This window comes from Bombus affinis, unplaced genomic scaffold (genome assembly GCF_024516045.1).
Source record: "Bombus affinis isolate iyBomAffi1 unplaced genomic scaffold, iyBomAffi1.2 ctg00000160.1, whole genome shotgun sequence".
NCBI classification, from domain to species: Eukaryota; Metazoa; Arthropoda; class Insecta; order Hymenoptera; family Apidae; genus Bombus; species Bombus affinis.
Genome location: NW_026108875.1, coordinates 1 through 15,688, shown reverse-complemented (window position 1 = coordinate 15,688; position 15,688 = coordinate 1). Strand labels below are relative to the sequence as shown.

General features: G+C 40.2%; 1 protein-coding gene and 1 long non-coding RNA gene across 3 annotated transcripts in view; both read left to right on the top strand.

Annotated features, from left to right (window-relative positions):
* LOC126927582 (uncharacterized) overlaps positions 1 to 855 on the top strand; it is a 37,873-nt gene extending 37,018 nt beyond the window's left edge. Inside the window, exons 5-6 of one of the 2 annotated variants that reach the window (XR_007715653.1) lie at positions 440 to 532; positions 635 to 855. This is a non-coding gene — a long non-coding RNA (uncharacterized LOC126927582). The remainder of the gene's footprint in view (positions 1 to 439; positions 533 to 634) is intronic. The other variant, XR_007715654.1, reaches the window with a different exon arrangement.
* The window catches only part of LOC126927581 (A disintegrin and metalloproteinase with thrombospondin motifs 3-like), a 239,304-nt gene extending 235,601 nt beyond the window's left edge, over positions 1 to 3,703 (top strand). The window contains exons 4-5 of the mRNA XM_050743644.1: positions 1,166 to 1,401; positions 3,141 to 3,703. Of these exons, the coding sequence (XP_050599601.1) occupies positions 1,166 to 1,401; positions 3,141 to 3,222 (318 nt within the window). The 3' untranslated portion in view covers positions 3,223 to 3,703. The remainder of the gene's footprint in view (positions 1 to 1,165; positions 1,402 to 3,140) is intronic.
* Positions 3,704 to 15,688: the final 11,985 nt, after the last annotated feature.

Sequence of the window (15,688 nt, the reverse complement as noted above, 5' to 3'; positions counted from 1 at the left end):
TATACTTAGATATAGAATACCTCCTCCTACATATGTACGCAAGCAACCGGGAAACATAGGGCAGAGTTATGCGTATCTCTGTATTTTCAAGGTACGCTACTTGCTTTCAAACATCTCGATCGTATATTCGGACGGAAGCTCTGTATTTTCTGTTTACACTGTTCAAAGCTTGCACGTATCTTTTAAAAAGTTCAGCGAATAATTTATCCGTAATGGAATTTTGTAATCGATTAATTTCAGCCATTCGGTAATTGGTTTTCCAATGCTGTTGAGATTAATAACGTACATTTCCTAAGATAAATATAACGAATAAAATTAATTTTTTAGGAAAATTATATAAGATACGATGTATTTACGAGAGTTTTGAATAATAATTTATTTGTAAGGCTGTAATACTGTTTTAACGCCTGTTACATTTTCGTACGTATTTTAATCCTAGGTCAGTGCAATTTACATGGACCCATCGCTCGAATCCAACATGATTCTAGTGATCGTACGAATGATTTTATACGCGGAAAAACGAGACGTTATGGTAAGCGATTTCCATTAAATTAAATCATTTAACTAAAGTAGTAACTATCTGAGATACGCCTATGCGAGTGTCAATTATTTTATTTTCTACTTATCTGTACAGTGTATGGTATATAAATTATATAGGTCAAAATATCTGCGCATGACGTTTTAGATCGATAAAATGCAACGAGTTCCATTTTGTTAAATTGGACAACCGTGAACGATCCCTTGGAAACAAATTTCCAAACAAACAATTTTCACGGATCATTGACAAACCTCGCATTTATCGTGTATCCGAAATATCTGTATAATCGACTATTAAACCTTTTTCATCTCTTAGGAATCTTAATTTAATGTTATAGACCTATGATAATATCATTGATATACGACACTTGCGATTCCTTTTACTTTTCTTTTTCTGCTATTCTTCTCTGCTGTCGAATCAACATTTCAACATTTTTCAGGAAGATTAAAATACTAATAGCGTTACAAGTTACATTTGATTACAATCAACAACACGATTACTTGCACATATATTTATTATCATTGACGAATATTTATATATAGTATATAATGCATGATGTAATAATAAATATAATATATTCGTAATATTTGCTAGCTTTTATTAAGAAAATATTAAACGTTGTCGTAGGTCCGCCGTGGCGATGCCAGACGATCTCTCGAGAACGTGAACAAATGGAACAGAAAGATGCTGTCCTCGAAGGGCGTAAATCTCGATGTTGCTGTATGGTTGACGCGGTTAGATATAGGAGGTCCTTCCGGTTACGCACCTGTGTCAGGAGTATGCGATCCCGCGAGATCGTGCGCGTTAAATCGAGACGAAGGCTTGACCAGCGCCTTTATCATCGCTCACGAAGTAGCACACATGTGAGTGTCCCACATGTTGAGATATCGTTGGCAAACTGAAATATTTATAACTGGCCTGGGTATTTACGCAGAGACCGTGTGTTATTTATTTATGCAAACACGTACCTGTACGAGAATAATTTGAAAAATGAAATCTCCATAGGAGAACTTATTATCTTTACCGAATATCACAACGAGTACTGTACTTTGAATCTGCCATAGATTTTTGCGTATTATGTGCGTTCTTGCATTCCTCCTTTCACCTACGATGGCTCTTAAACAAGAAACGATATCGTAACGAGCAATACAACTTAGCTGAGCGTCCACTTTGGTTCCACTAGTGTTGTCCCATACGACTTTGTGTTTGACCTCGCTATTAGGGGACTTTTTACCCAACGTTTCCTTCACCGCCTTCACTACCTTCGATTTATCGAACTTGAGACTTAAACTGGCCGTTACTAAATCTTCCGGCTTCTTCGACATCGGTTGGTGTCTCTTCGTGAACCAATTCGACGGTGCCATAAAGGTCGAAATAGCGGCTTTCGAGGATCCGCTAAGCTTACTTTTAGCTCCGTGCAATGTCGACACGTCGAAGCTATTGGAACGGAAGCTCTTCGATCGTCTTCCTTTCTGTTCGGTCGTTTTTCCGGGCCAGTTTGATTTGCTATCGTCCCGGGAACTCGGCGCTTCCTCGCCGCATCGGTTGATTTCCGTCGCGGAAGACGCTAACGAGCTTAGGATCGATATCAGATCCGTATTAGAGCAGACAATGCCCGCAGCACCGGAAACGGATGCACTCGCGGCTCTTGGCAGTTCCGAGACGCGCTTTCGGAGAGAAGACGTCGGCGAAACCGACGGAGTAGGCATTTCAGAGAATCGTTGTTTCGGCTGTTGAGTGTAACGTTGAGCGGAACTGTTACCCTCCAGCGGCTGTATTTCGTACACTTGCTCCGTCGACGTCCTGTACATCCTTAAGCGCACCTGGCAAACGGATTGCTTTTATTCGAAAGACAGTTTCTTTTTTATCATAATTCGTGCGTTATGATACATGTTTCGATGATTGAGCCGTTAAGCGTGACAAAGCGATGGAATTGTTTTGCACAGAAATTCTGGTTCTAAAATTATGTTAGGGATTCTAGGGCGTAATAACATCTTGGAACGCAAAGTTATCGATGTGTCGATGAAAGTTAAGCGAGCTTTATCGAAGCACACGTTCGAGTCTTTGGGCGATTGCTAGGAATACGCGTAATGTTCTTTTCTGTGAGCTGAAAAGTTGAACGACTATAAAAGGCGTTTGTAGAGGATTTCAAAGCGGAAGAAGAAGCGATACAAATGTTTAGAATCAGAAATTATCTGTTTATATAGAGATCTGTTTGATGCAAGATCTAAAATCAATCAAATCGGATTGTATGGATTGTGTATTTGACTGTGTTAATCCTTTGACGTCGATAGCAACGATGTATATAGCGAATGGCGGTTATCAGCCAAGATTATGAGTACGTAGGGAAGAACAGAACTGAACGCTTGCTGTTCCAATAATGACGATCCATAAAAGTCTGAACTCTAATAAAAAAAAACGCATGATAACGAATACAGCGCGTATTCTTTCGTATGTCTTCAATGAATATGTATAAGTTTCCTCGTAACAGAGTTGAAAAATGCCTGTAGCGTTCCAAGTTTGAACAACGTTTGTGTCGCGCGAAAATTGAACAATATCTGAACCGCTTGAACGTTAACAAGTATCTTTTTCTGTGTTCGAGGTGTGAATGCCGCGAGTGTCATGACCAACCTTTCACGTGCTCTTGGCGCGCCTTCTACTGGCAAAGATGGGACGCTACTTGAACTAACACGAGATGTTAGTTTTCCGAGAAGATCACGATATCTGTGCGGGTGAGGAAGTTCGGCAACTTGTACCGCTGTAATATAATTCCAAATTACCCTGCGGAGATACCTAGTTTACGACACGTCCCTGGCGATTGAGCGCGGGATGAAGCAAATTTCTATGTTATTGCTTAATAATTTATGATTCCAATTGAAAAATAAGCTTCTTCGCGACCATGCTATAAGCTTCACCGACGAAGACGTGCTTCCTTAGCGAGGCTCCTGACGAACAAGGAATGAAAACCATAGCGACTCGATTCGTCCGTAATTTTAACTGTTAATTCTCGCCTAATTAATAATTGTTCTAACTCCACCTAAAAAAGAAGAAAAAAAAGTAATTGATGAATCCACGTATGCGTACATTGTTATAAAGAACGATATGATGTGTAAATAATTATAAGTTACAAAGAATAAAATAATAAATAATACGATGAAAATTGTATACCTGGAGAGCAACGAATATTTGGTTCTTTCAAATCTTAACTTCGCACGATCGTATAGAAGTTCGTCAACTTTAAACTCGGTTCTTCTTAGTCTGCAAACTAGCGGAGATAGAGCGGCTAAAATTGTTGAGGTTATTCAGTATATAAAGAGAGAAAAACGCGTGGATAAAGTGTAAGATACAAAGTATATATTTGACTTAATAATGAAATACAGGAATACAATTTGAGCTGGTCCAGATCCGCACGCTAGCAGTGTTACTTTATGACTGAGAACCCCGAAGCCAACGTCGCCTGTCTACCGTTTATGGTCTGCCTCCCTGCTATTCTTTGTTTATATGCTGTCGATGGCTTCAGCGCTTGAGAAAGCTAAAAAGACCAAATGTGGAGTTTTCCTAGAAGTGGTGACCACTTCAACACCCTCCCTAAAACTCTACATCCCAACAAACAATTATATCTGAATATTTTCTAACTCTCGTCGTAAATATCTGAACCTTGATTTTGTCAATGTCTTCACAAATACATTTGCCAACTGCCTTTCTCTTTTCCATTCAAATTAATTTATTACTAAAAAAACTACGAGAAGACTAAACAGATCATGTAGAGTTTTTTTTTTTATATTAGAAGTGATAGTCACTTCGACACCCTCCCTAAAAACTCTACATCTCTATAAGCAATTACCTCTTAACATCTTTTTTATTTTTCAAACCTAACTTTTGTCTTAAATATTCAAATCTTGGTTTTGGCAACGCTTTTGTACATATATCTGCCAGTTGCTCTTCGCTTGTTACATATGTTACATCAATTTCGCCTCTATTGTATAAATCTCGCAAAAAGTGGTATCTTATATCAATATGCTTACTTCTTTGATGGAATTCAGGATTCTTAATTAATTTTACGACACTAGTATTATCTACACATAGCGTATACTTAAATATCTCTATTTTGCATTCGAGAAATATTTTCTTTAGCCACATAATTTCTTTCTTTTCGGATCTCATCGTTTCGTTAAAATCCACTGGTAATTTTTTCGCTACGTACGTTACTGGGTTACCATAAAAATCGGTTCGCTTGATCTTATCTCTATCTCTCAATTGTCTCACATTCTCGCTAGTTATAAAAGGTTGTTTTTCAGTTTCACTCTCTGCACTTTCATACGTACATACTCTCAGTTGACCGTAATCCTCCGAGCAGGTCGGACCTCTCGGCCCTAAGGGATAAACAGGCGTAGGCCCTAACAGTGAGCGCGGCAAGCTATACAGTGCACAGTAGACAGTGAGAGAGCAAAAAAAAAAAAAGAAAAACAAAAAGAGTGCTAAACAGTGAAAAAATAATGATAACATCAACCTCTCTACAAACAATTTAAAAATAGAAGAAGAAAGGAATGAAATCGAAACCAAGGAGGCAGAACCCGCCATAAGCTCGTCAAAAAAAGGAATCAAAAGAAAAATAGAAAAACAACAAATAATTAAAGATAGCAGCATAAGAACTGCTACACAAAAGACGCGGAAACTCAATCCGCCCCCAAACCTGGTAACCAGGAACAAAATAAACACAAAACAAGAAAATTTAAAAGGAGAAGAAAGCGACTCACAAGAAGAGCACGACGATAAAAACGAAAATATGAAACAAAAAAGAAGCCCACAACCTCAACCAATGGCAATCACATTAAAAAACAGATTCGAAGCCCTCCAAGCCCAAGACCCCTGCACACCGCAACCGCATGAAACCATTATCGAAAACATTAAAAAAAAAACGACGTATTAAGGGAAAAGGCAACCAGACAGCCCACTCCCCCGGACACGTCACCAATAACCACAAGCAAAAGCTATACCGTCCGGACAAGCACCCCCCCCCCCCGCCGCTCCGCCAAAAAAAAACAACACCACATCCTTCAACATTACTGAAAAACCAAACTCATAAGGGCCTGCCACCCAGCCACCCCGCTGAAGACCAGGCAGACCCCCCCACATCAGCAAATGGGGCCAGGCCACCCCCCATCAACATAACATTACAAGACCCAAAAGACACAATAGCACTCATGGAAAATTCCCTCAAAATCAAGAATTTCCATATCAAAAGAATCCATTCAGGTAAGCACGTGCTTTATCTTCAAAACATAAATGACTACGCGAATGCAAAAAAAATACTGACCGCAGCCAACACGGCCTATTTCACATATACCCCAAAATCTCAAAAACCCCACACGTACCTACTAAAAGGGCTAGGAAACAGCTACACAGAAGCGGAAATACTAGAAGACCTAAAAGCCCTGAAAATAGAAGAAGTTAATTTCACCAAAGTGACTCGATTCACAACAAGAAAATCAAGGGAGAACAACACATTGCTCCCAATCTATATAATTCAAGTCTCCCCCGATAGCAACATTGGGAACCTACTAAAAATAAACAGACTTAACTATCTAAAAATAGCATGGGAAAAAATTTAAAAAAACGATATCACGCAGTGCTACAAATGCCAGCGAATAGGCCACACAGCACAAAACTGTAATCTAAACTATCGCTGTGTAAAATGCACTGAACCGCACGGGCCAGGCGAGTGCAAAATAAAAAAAGAAGCAGCAATAAGCAAAGAAAAAATCTACTGCGTAAACTGCAAAAACTACGGACATCCTGCATCATACAAAGGATGCCCAAAACTCGTCGAATTACCCAAAAAGATTAATGAAAAAATCATCAAAGCAAAAACAGCAAAAGCCGAAAGAATCGCCAAAATAAGCCGTAAGTACGTCCCCGAGCTAAAATTCGCGGACATAGTAAAACAAAGAACAAGTATAAACGAGACAAGCCCACAAGTAACAAACATAGCGGCACAAGTCAAACAAAACCCCAACCCAACAATAGACTCACCCCGAATAAGCATAATAAATGTCATTGAAGACTTCAAAAAAAGCATTCTAAAAGCTCTAAGCGAACAACAAACACAACTAAACGAAATAAAAAAAGCACTAAATACACATGAAGAAAGAATCGATTCCATCTTCAACATCATCGAAAATATAGACGAAGATTAGCCAAAACCCACCCGTCCACCAATCACAGCAAAAAATAAACCAGATAAAAGTTAAACATCTGAAAATCATCTCAATAAACGCCAACTCACTAATCTCAAACCAAAAAAGATACAGCATGCTAACACTAATTAAGAAAGAAACCCCCGACATAGTACTTATCTCAGAAACCAAACTGAACTATAGACATAAAGTGCAATACAAAAACTACTCTATAATAAGACACGACAGACCAAACGCTACCCAAGGAGGAGGAACGGCAATCCTCATAAAAAACCCCCTGAAGTTCAAAACAATACAAAACGACAAAATAACAAAATTCAAAATCCTAGAGACGACGATCATAAAAATAAAAATAAACAATAAGGAAAACTTATTTATCTCCGCAGCCTACGCAGCCCACGGAAACCAGAATCAATTTAACGACGAATTCGACGATCTCTTCCAACTTTTACAGCTCGACAAACAGGAAAACTACTACATAATAGCCGGTGACCTTAACGCTAAACATACCAGCTGGAAAAGCGAAACAAACAACACGAGAGGAAACTCCGTCAGAACCTGGCTAGACAATAAAAGCATTTTCTACAAAACAAACCTCTATGGCTCCGAGCTACCCTCTTACCCAAAAGGACGCTCCTACCTAGACATATGCCTAGCAGACGCCCGAATAAAATTCCAAAACTTACGACCAAATAACACTCTCAAAACCATAGACTACGACAGCGACCATAACGCCATAGTATTTCAGATAAGCAAAAACACATCCGACTACCTAACACTCGAAACGCAGACCGAAACACCCAGGTTCAACTATAAAAAGACATACTGGAAAAAGTTCCAAAACCTGCTCGAACAGAACTGCGACCTAAAAATCTACAACAATGTCAACCTAACAGACAGACAAATCGACTCGTTCATAGACGAAATAGAAAAACATATACAAGAATCCGTACCGACATTTAAAAAAAAAGACTCCTGCGAGCCATATATAAACTATAAAATAAAAAAACTACAACGAGATAAAAGTTACATACTATCGAAATTAAACAACCTAAGACACAACTACTCTTACGACAAAAGAGAAGACATAGAATTCCTAAAGTACCTGCTACACGAAATAAAATCACAACTAAAACAAGAATTCGCAAACTCTATAAATCAATACTGGACAAATAAAATAAAAAATATCTCCAAAAAGACTCTGCTAGCAAGTTCCCGCAGATAAATCAAATTTTCAGACCAAAGGAACAAAACTCCATCCCGCCCCTCAAACTGCCTCCAGAAAAAGCCTCCCTCATCCAAGAAGCAGGCATCGAGATACACAACACCAACAAAGACACAGAGGGCAACTTCATAATATCAAAAACAACGGAAAAACTAGACATTATCGGCACCCACTTCGCCAAAACTCACACACAAAACGAACACATGGGCCGAGAACAATTAAACAGAATTATCATCGCCGAAACAAACATACTAAAAAATAAAATAAAACAAGACATAGCGCTAAACAAAACAGTCTGCACATTCTCAAACGAAAACACATCGGACGACCCCAAACAGCCCGACCCAGAAATAAACTACTTTACAAACTTCAATCAACTAAGTACAATCTTCTCCACGCTAAACAACAAAAAATCCGCCGGCTTCGATGGCATTCCAAACATCTCGCTCAAACGCCTACCAAACAAAATAAAATGGTACTACACAGTACTGTTTAATAACGCACTGAACAACACGTACTTCCCCCAAAAATGGAAAAAAGCCAAACTCATAGCCATTACAAAGAAAAAAATAAAGACGGCTCATCACCTGGAAACCTGCGACCCATAAGCCTCCTCCCCAACATAAGCAAAGTATACGAAATGATCATAAACAACCCCCTAGCAGCCTTCTGCTCAAAAAATAAGATAATCCCGGAAAACCAATTCGGCTTCCGCCACAAACACTCCACAATCCACGCAATAAACAAACTTACGTCGGATATCTGCTGGGCACTTAACGCAAATCAACGAGTAGCCGCCTGCCTAATAGACATCGAAAAAGCCTTCGACACCGTCTGGATCCCAGGGCTCATTTATAAAATAATTAAAAAGAACTTCCCCGAATACCTAATCAAAATAGTATGGGACATGATAACAAACAAAACGTTCATAATGACCGACGGCTCGCACACTTCAAGCAAAGAATTCTCCATAGAGAACGGCCTGCAACAAGGAACAGTAAATTCCCCGCTACTCTTCAGCATCTACAATAACGACTTACTAAACCTCTTTAACCTCAACGCATCCACACATAAACGCTCCATAGCCTTCGCGGATGACCTAATCATCTACGTAACAGGCCGCAAAACCAAAACGATAAGAACAGAACTGCAAGAACTCTTTAACAAAATCAGCGATTACTATCATACATGGAAACTAAAAATTAACGCAAGCAAATGCGAAACCATACTATTCAGACCCATGACAAGCAAAATCGGCCCAGCAGAAAGGGAACAAATCAGGAAATTCCGCCTAAAAGAAAAAGCAAACGAAGAGAACCTCATACCACACAAAAATTGCGTAAAATACCTAGGAATAAACATAGATGAAAAACTAAATTACAAGCAACATATCGAAATCCAACTCTCCAAAGCCAGCAAAGCTTTTTGGAATACAAAAAGGCTGTTTTATTCCAGACTTCTCGATAGCAAAGTAAAAATCATGTGCTACCAATCGCTAATAAGACCCATTATAACCTACGGCTGTCCAATATGGTACAACATACCAGCGTCAATAATGGAAAAAATTCGCATATTTGAAAGAAAATGCATCAGAGCTTGCCTGAGCATTTACAGATCTGAACACAGCGGATACAGAAAATACGTAAAAAACAAAAAAATATACGACTTAGCCAACATCCACCGCATCGACTGTCACATCCTAAAACTAACGAGAAATCACTTCTCGCAAGCCGCGAAGATCAAAGAAAACAGCCTAATCTTCGGCTGCTTATACCCAAACGACGCATACTTCAAAATCACTCTGTTAACAGGCTACATCCCCCCCGAAGCCTTTATATACCTAGACGAAAGAAACTGTCTCCAAGACCAAAACAACATACCCATAATTTATCATATGCAAAGGAAAATAGGAATGAAATCTATTCAATACGAGGAAAACCTAGATAGCCGTACTGCAGACACTAGGTGGAGATACAACATGGCCCTCCCCCAAAAGGATACAGAAGACAAACACAGAAAAAACACAAAAAAATATTGGTGGATACGGAACCCATAACAAAAAACAACAAGATAAAGAGCCACAAAACGGCAACGCCCACTGAATTAAGTGTAAATATGTAAATATGTAAATAGATATACGAATACTATACTAATCCCACAGAACACCCCTCCCCTCCCCTCCCAGTCCATCCCCTCCCATCCTGTAGTATAATATAATGTAATATTGTAATATCGTTACACGTGTATCACGTGTACCTGTATATGTGTGTACAATATGTATATAGAGTTCGTTCGTGAGCGCCGAGGCGTGCAGACGTGCCCGGCAAAGTCCACAAAATAGCAACTACCATCCAGTTGCTGCTGAGTGCCGAGACGTGCAGACGTGTGTCCAGTGCCCTGTGAAGTTCACAAAACTCCACGTGACGCCCAGCTGACGAAAGCAAATCCAACTAACCTAGCCAGGGGTTAACAGCCTCTCGACTAGTTCTTTCACACTGAACTAACTAGCTCGATGATGGCTCTATCATTTCCAACAGGCTCCCCGGAGCAAAATTATAACACCGCCATGTTTCCTCCCCCGTGGCAAGAGGGCAACGCAACTATCCTGGTAAATGACCACCACACGAAAAAACGAAAGCTCGAACCGACCAAGACAAATGTAAACAAGATTCAAACCAAACCATCAGCCAGCCAAGTGACTACCTACAATAGATTCTCAATTCTGGAGTCCACGGAAGACTCCATGATTACAACCGAAGAGGTAAATAATCTCCATACTCAAAGAATTCCCCCTCCCCCACCGATATTCATTAACGACGTAATCGACATACAGTCAATGATTAAAACTATCGAAAAAGACATCAGCAAAGAAGACTACAAGCTAAAGATTAACAACAACCAAGTGAAAATACTGCCGTCCCACCCAGACGCCTATAGAAAGTTAACCAAGCTATTAAAAACGTTAAACGCCAAATTCCACACATACCAGCTCAAACAAGAAAGACCATTTCGAGTGGTGCTACGCAATATCCATCACTCAGTCGATCTAGACGAACTAAAATGCGAACTGTCAAATCACGGCCACGAAGTAACTAACATCAGTAACATTAGGCATAGAATCACAAAAAACCCACTATCCTTATTTTTTATAGACCTAAAACAAAAAACAAACAATAAAGAAATCTACAATATCAATCGGCTGATGAACTCCATAGTTAAGTTCGAGCCACCTCTTGTAAAGAAAGAAATAATACAATGCAAGAGGTGCCAAAGGTACGGCCACACGCAGAAATACTGCAATCACAACTTCCGGTGCGTAAAATGTGCAGGTAATCACCCCACTGACCAATGCACTAAATCCCCGGAAACCCCCGCCAAGTGTATCCACTGTCAAGGAGAGCATCCTGCGAACTACAAAGGATGCTCAGCCTACAAATCGCTACATAATATAAAGTATCCAAAACTGAGACCCAAGGACATAAACATACAAGAACCTAAACCCCAAAAACTCACCACACCAACAGTATCCTATGCGCAGGCAACGCAAGGAAACGCATACAACTCGAAAACACACAGTGTACACACAGAAAATAGAATTCCCACCCCACCAAGCACGGACAACTTTACCAGACTCGAAAAACTTATCGAGAAGCAAACTGAGCAAATTAACAACTTGCTGTCACTACTCACACGCTTCATGGACAAATTCATAAGCACAGAAGCAAAATAAAACCAATGCGAATAGCTCTGTGGAACGCCAACGGTCTAGCTCAGCACAAAGCCGAACTAGAACTATTCTTAAAACAACAGCAAATCGATGTGATGCTCATATCCGAAACCCACTTCACCGACAAAAACTACCTCAAAATACACGGCTACAACTTCTACCACACCCAACACCCCAGCGGAAAGGCTCACGGCGGCACCGGAATCATAATCAAGTCAAACATCAAGCACTACGAACTTCAACCATTCCAGAAAGACTACCTCCAAGCAACAAACGTAGCAATAGAAGACTGTCATGGTACAATCACCACCTCAGCTGTATACTGCCCTCCCAGACACTCCATCGCCAAAGAAGACTTTGACCACTTCCTGGACACCCTGGCCAGCAAATTCATAGCCGGAGGAGACTACAACGCTAAACACACCCAATGGGGCAGCAGACTGGTTACAGTAAGAGGCAAAAACCTCCTCAACAGCATATTAACCAACAACCTCAACTACCTTACCACGTACGAACCCACACACTGGCCCACCGACACAAACAAAATACCCGATCTCCTTGATTTCTTCATAACTAAAAATATCTCGTCAAGACACGTCCAAATCAATTCCTCGGCTGATCTCTCCTCTGATCATTCCCCCGTGATAGTAACAGTCAGTTCAACTATCATCGAGAATACACCTAATGGCTCCATTCATAACCAACACACCAACTGGCAGCTCTTTAGAGAAGTCTTTACCCACACAACTTCAGCCTCAACCTCACTAAAAACCAATGATGAAATCGAAGCAGCCACGGAATACCTAAATGCGAGCATAATAAACGCTATCCGCGTCTCCACACCGGCAAAAACGTCCACCAGCAACCACGAATACCCCCAGTACATACTAAAAAAAATAGCAGAAAAACGTAGACTAAGAAGGATATGGCAGACCCATAGAACACCGGAGGACAAACGCAAACTAAACAACGCAACTAGAAAACTATCCAAAACCATAAAGAACTACAATAATGACCGTTTTCACAAATATCTCGCCAGCTTGTCCCCCACAGCCGACTCAAACTACTCACTATGGAAAGCCTCCAGGAAACTCACGCGCCCCCCACAAATAATACCTCCAATCCGCCGCCCGCAGGGTGGATGGGCGCGTAGCCCTATAGAAAAAGCCAACCTATTTGCCAAACATTTGACTGAAGTATTCCAACCCCATTCCTCCATAGCCGCAGCGGACGTCACCGAATACCTGCACACTCCCTTCCAAATGTCCCCTCCTATTCAACCTTTCACTTCTGCAGAGATCATAGAAGCAATCAGTCGCCTAAACCCCAAGAAAGCAGCAGGTCACGACCAAATAGGAAATAAAGCAATCAAGGAACTTCCCATAAAAGGGATTGCACTCATCGCATCAATCTTTAACGCCATCCTCCGCCTTGAACACTTTCCTAAGGCGTGGAAAATCTCACTAATCACCCTCATCCCCAAACCCGGTAAACCAATATATGAAACCAGCTCCTATCGCCCAATCAGTCTCTTACCTACCCTGTCTAAACTATTCGAGAGGATGCTCACGAATCGTCTCCTTCCACTCCTAGAAGAATTGAAGACTCTCCCAGATCACCAATTCGGCTTCCGAAAACAACACTCAACAGTAGAGCAAATCCACCGCATAACCCACATAATCAGCCAAACCCTTGAAATGAAAAAATACTGCTCAGCCGTATTCCTAGACATCCAACAGGCATTCGATAAAGTATGGCATGAAGGGCTACTCTACAAGCTTAAAAAAATCCTACCCCACCCATACTACTCCATCTTAAAATCCTACCTAACCAACAGACAATTCATAGTTAAATGTCTAGGCGCCACTTCCGCAACATTCCCAATAAAATCCGGCATACCGCAAGGTAGTGTCCTCGGACCCCTACTATTCTCCATCTACACTGCCGACTTACCCATATCAAACGAGGTAACAATAGCAACATTTGCGGACGACACAGCACTATTAGCTACCCACGCAGACCCAGCAATTGCCTCATCCACTCTCCAGCGAAGTCTCGACTCCATGGAAAAGTTGTTCCAAAAATGGGGTTTTAAAATAAACGAAAAAAAATCCTCCCATGTAACCTTCACGCTCCGAAAACAAACCTGTCCCCAGGTCACCATTAACAACACAATAATCCCAAGCAAGGACTCCGTAAGATACCTGGGCATGACCCTGGACAGGAGGCTAACCTGGGAAAAACATATCTCCGAAAAAACAAAGCAACTAAAGGAAAAAACTAAGAAAATTCTATTGGCTCACGGGCCGACGCTCCAAACTAAACATACAGAACAAAATAACCCTCTACAAGGCCGTAATAAAACCTGTCTGGACCTACGGAATCCAACTATGGGGAACAGCAAGTAACTCCAACATTGAAATACTCCAACGCTTCCAATCGAAAACGCTAAGATCCCTATTAAATGCACCCTGGTATGTTACGAACGAAACAATCCACCGAGACCTCAAGATACCTACAGTCAAAGATGAAATACACAAGTTCAGAAGCAGATATAGCACAAGAGTCAACAACCACCACAACCCACTAGTCACCCAACTACTGGACACGACGGACCAGATCCGCAGACTAAAAAGAAAATACCCACTAGATTAAACCATTTGTCCTACTAGAATCAACAATATAAAACTATTATAATCCATGTCATTGTATCACGCCAAACTAAGTTACTGAAAATTCTCAACGAGAATTGATTGTAAATATTCTAATAAATAAATAAAAAAAAAAAAAATATGTATATAGAATATGATATAATATATATATCACATACATATTTATATATTATATATATTTATATATATTATATATGTTTATATATAAGCGATAATATAAACATATCGTACGTGTAAACTTAGTACATATAGATCTGAATGGGGACTCTGAACTTCCTACTTTTGTTATCCGTCCAATGATATCGTTCAACAAGGATTCGTCGCTGAAAACGATAGATAAGGCGGAAGAACTGACGGGCAGCAATCACTTCGGACTTCGGTCAAACGAAGGGAACGGAAATCCTCACGAAATCGTACAAAAGCCTGTGTTCCGATTTGATTTAATTCGATGTGTTACCATCATACTGCCTTCATTACTGACTTTTAGAATATTGACGAATCCTCGCGAACAACTCTTTGCAAGAAATGTACATCTAAATACGTTTGTGTACACAAAGGACAACGAAACGAACGACATGTTATGTATAAATAAGACTGCGCTCGAACGGGAATCCACAGATCGTGACAGGATTCAGAAGTTGAAACGTGAAATGATCGCGAGAAAGGTGTCTGAGAGCACACAGGTACAATGTCCAGTATTCAAATAATTATACGTAAACTTTATTTCGTCAGATTTTTCATATTGTGTTAATGGTAAGTATGTATAAATATATACACGTATATGTATAATTCTTACGTGCCAGTTTCGTTTACGTTGTTACGTTATGCGCTGTAATCGGATAAATGATTAGTCCTTACACCTAAGGAAAGGAGATTCGGCGAACGCAAGAAGAATAAATAGGGTGAGAAAATAGAAGGAAAACACGCGTTGCGTTCGTTGCATACTTTAGTCCCATTTTAAGTTAAGACAGTGAAAACCTAGGAGTCCTTGAAAGCCAGAAGGTCGCACTGTACTTTGGTTCTTCCTTTTTCTTTATTTTTCTGCCATCCGATGGAACTAAAATATAAGTCCTCGTCTAATTGAAAATCCGTACAACTTGTCGACAGGTCGAGACAAGGGTACATACGCGTTTGAATGCTATATCTTGTTAATGAAATTCTATGTACAAATATCGTGTAAAATATACGAATGATACGTAAGAAGAGGCTAAGTTTCGAAAAAAGTTAGAAAGAGACCATATATCGTGCACGTGGTGAGAAACGAATAATTTTAAATAAATATACAAACATTAAAATCGAACGATTGTTCGAAGCGAAGTTGCTGAACAG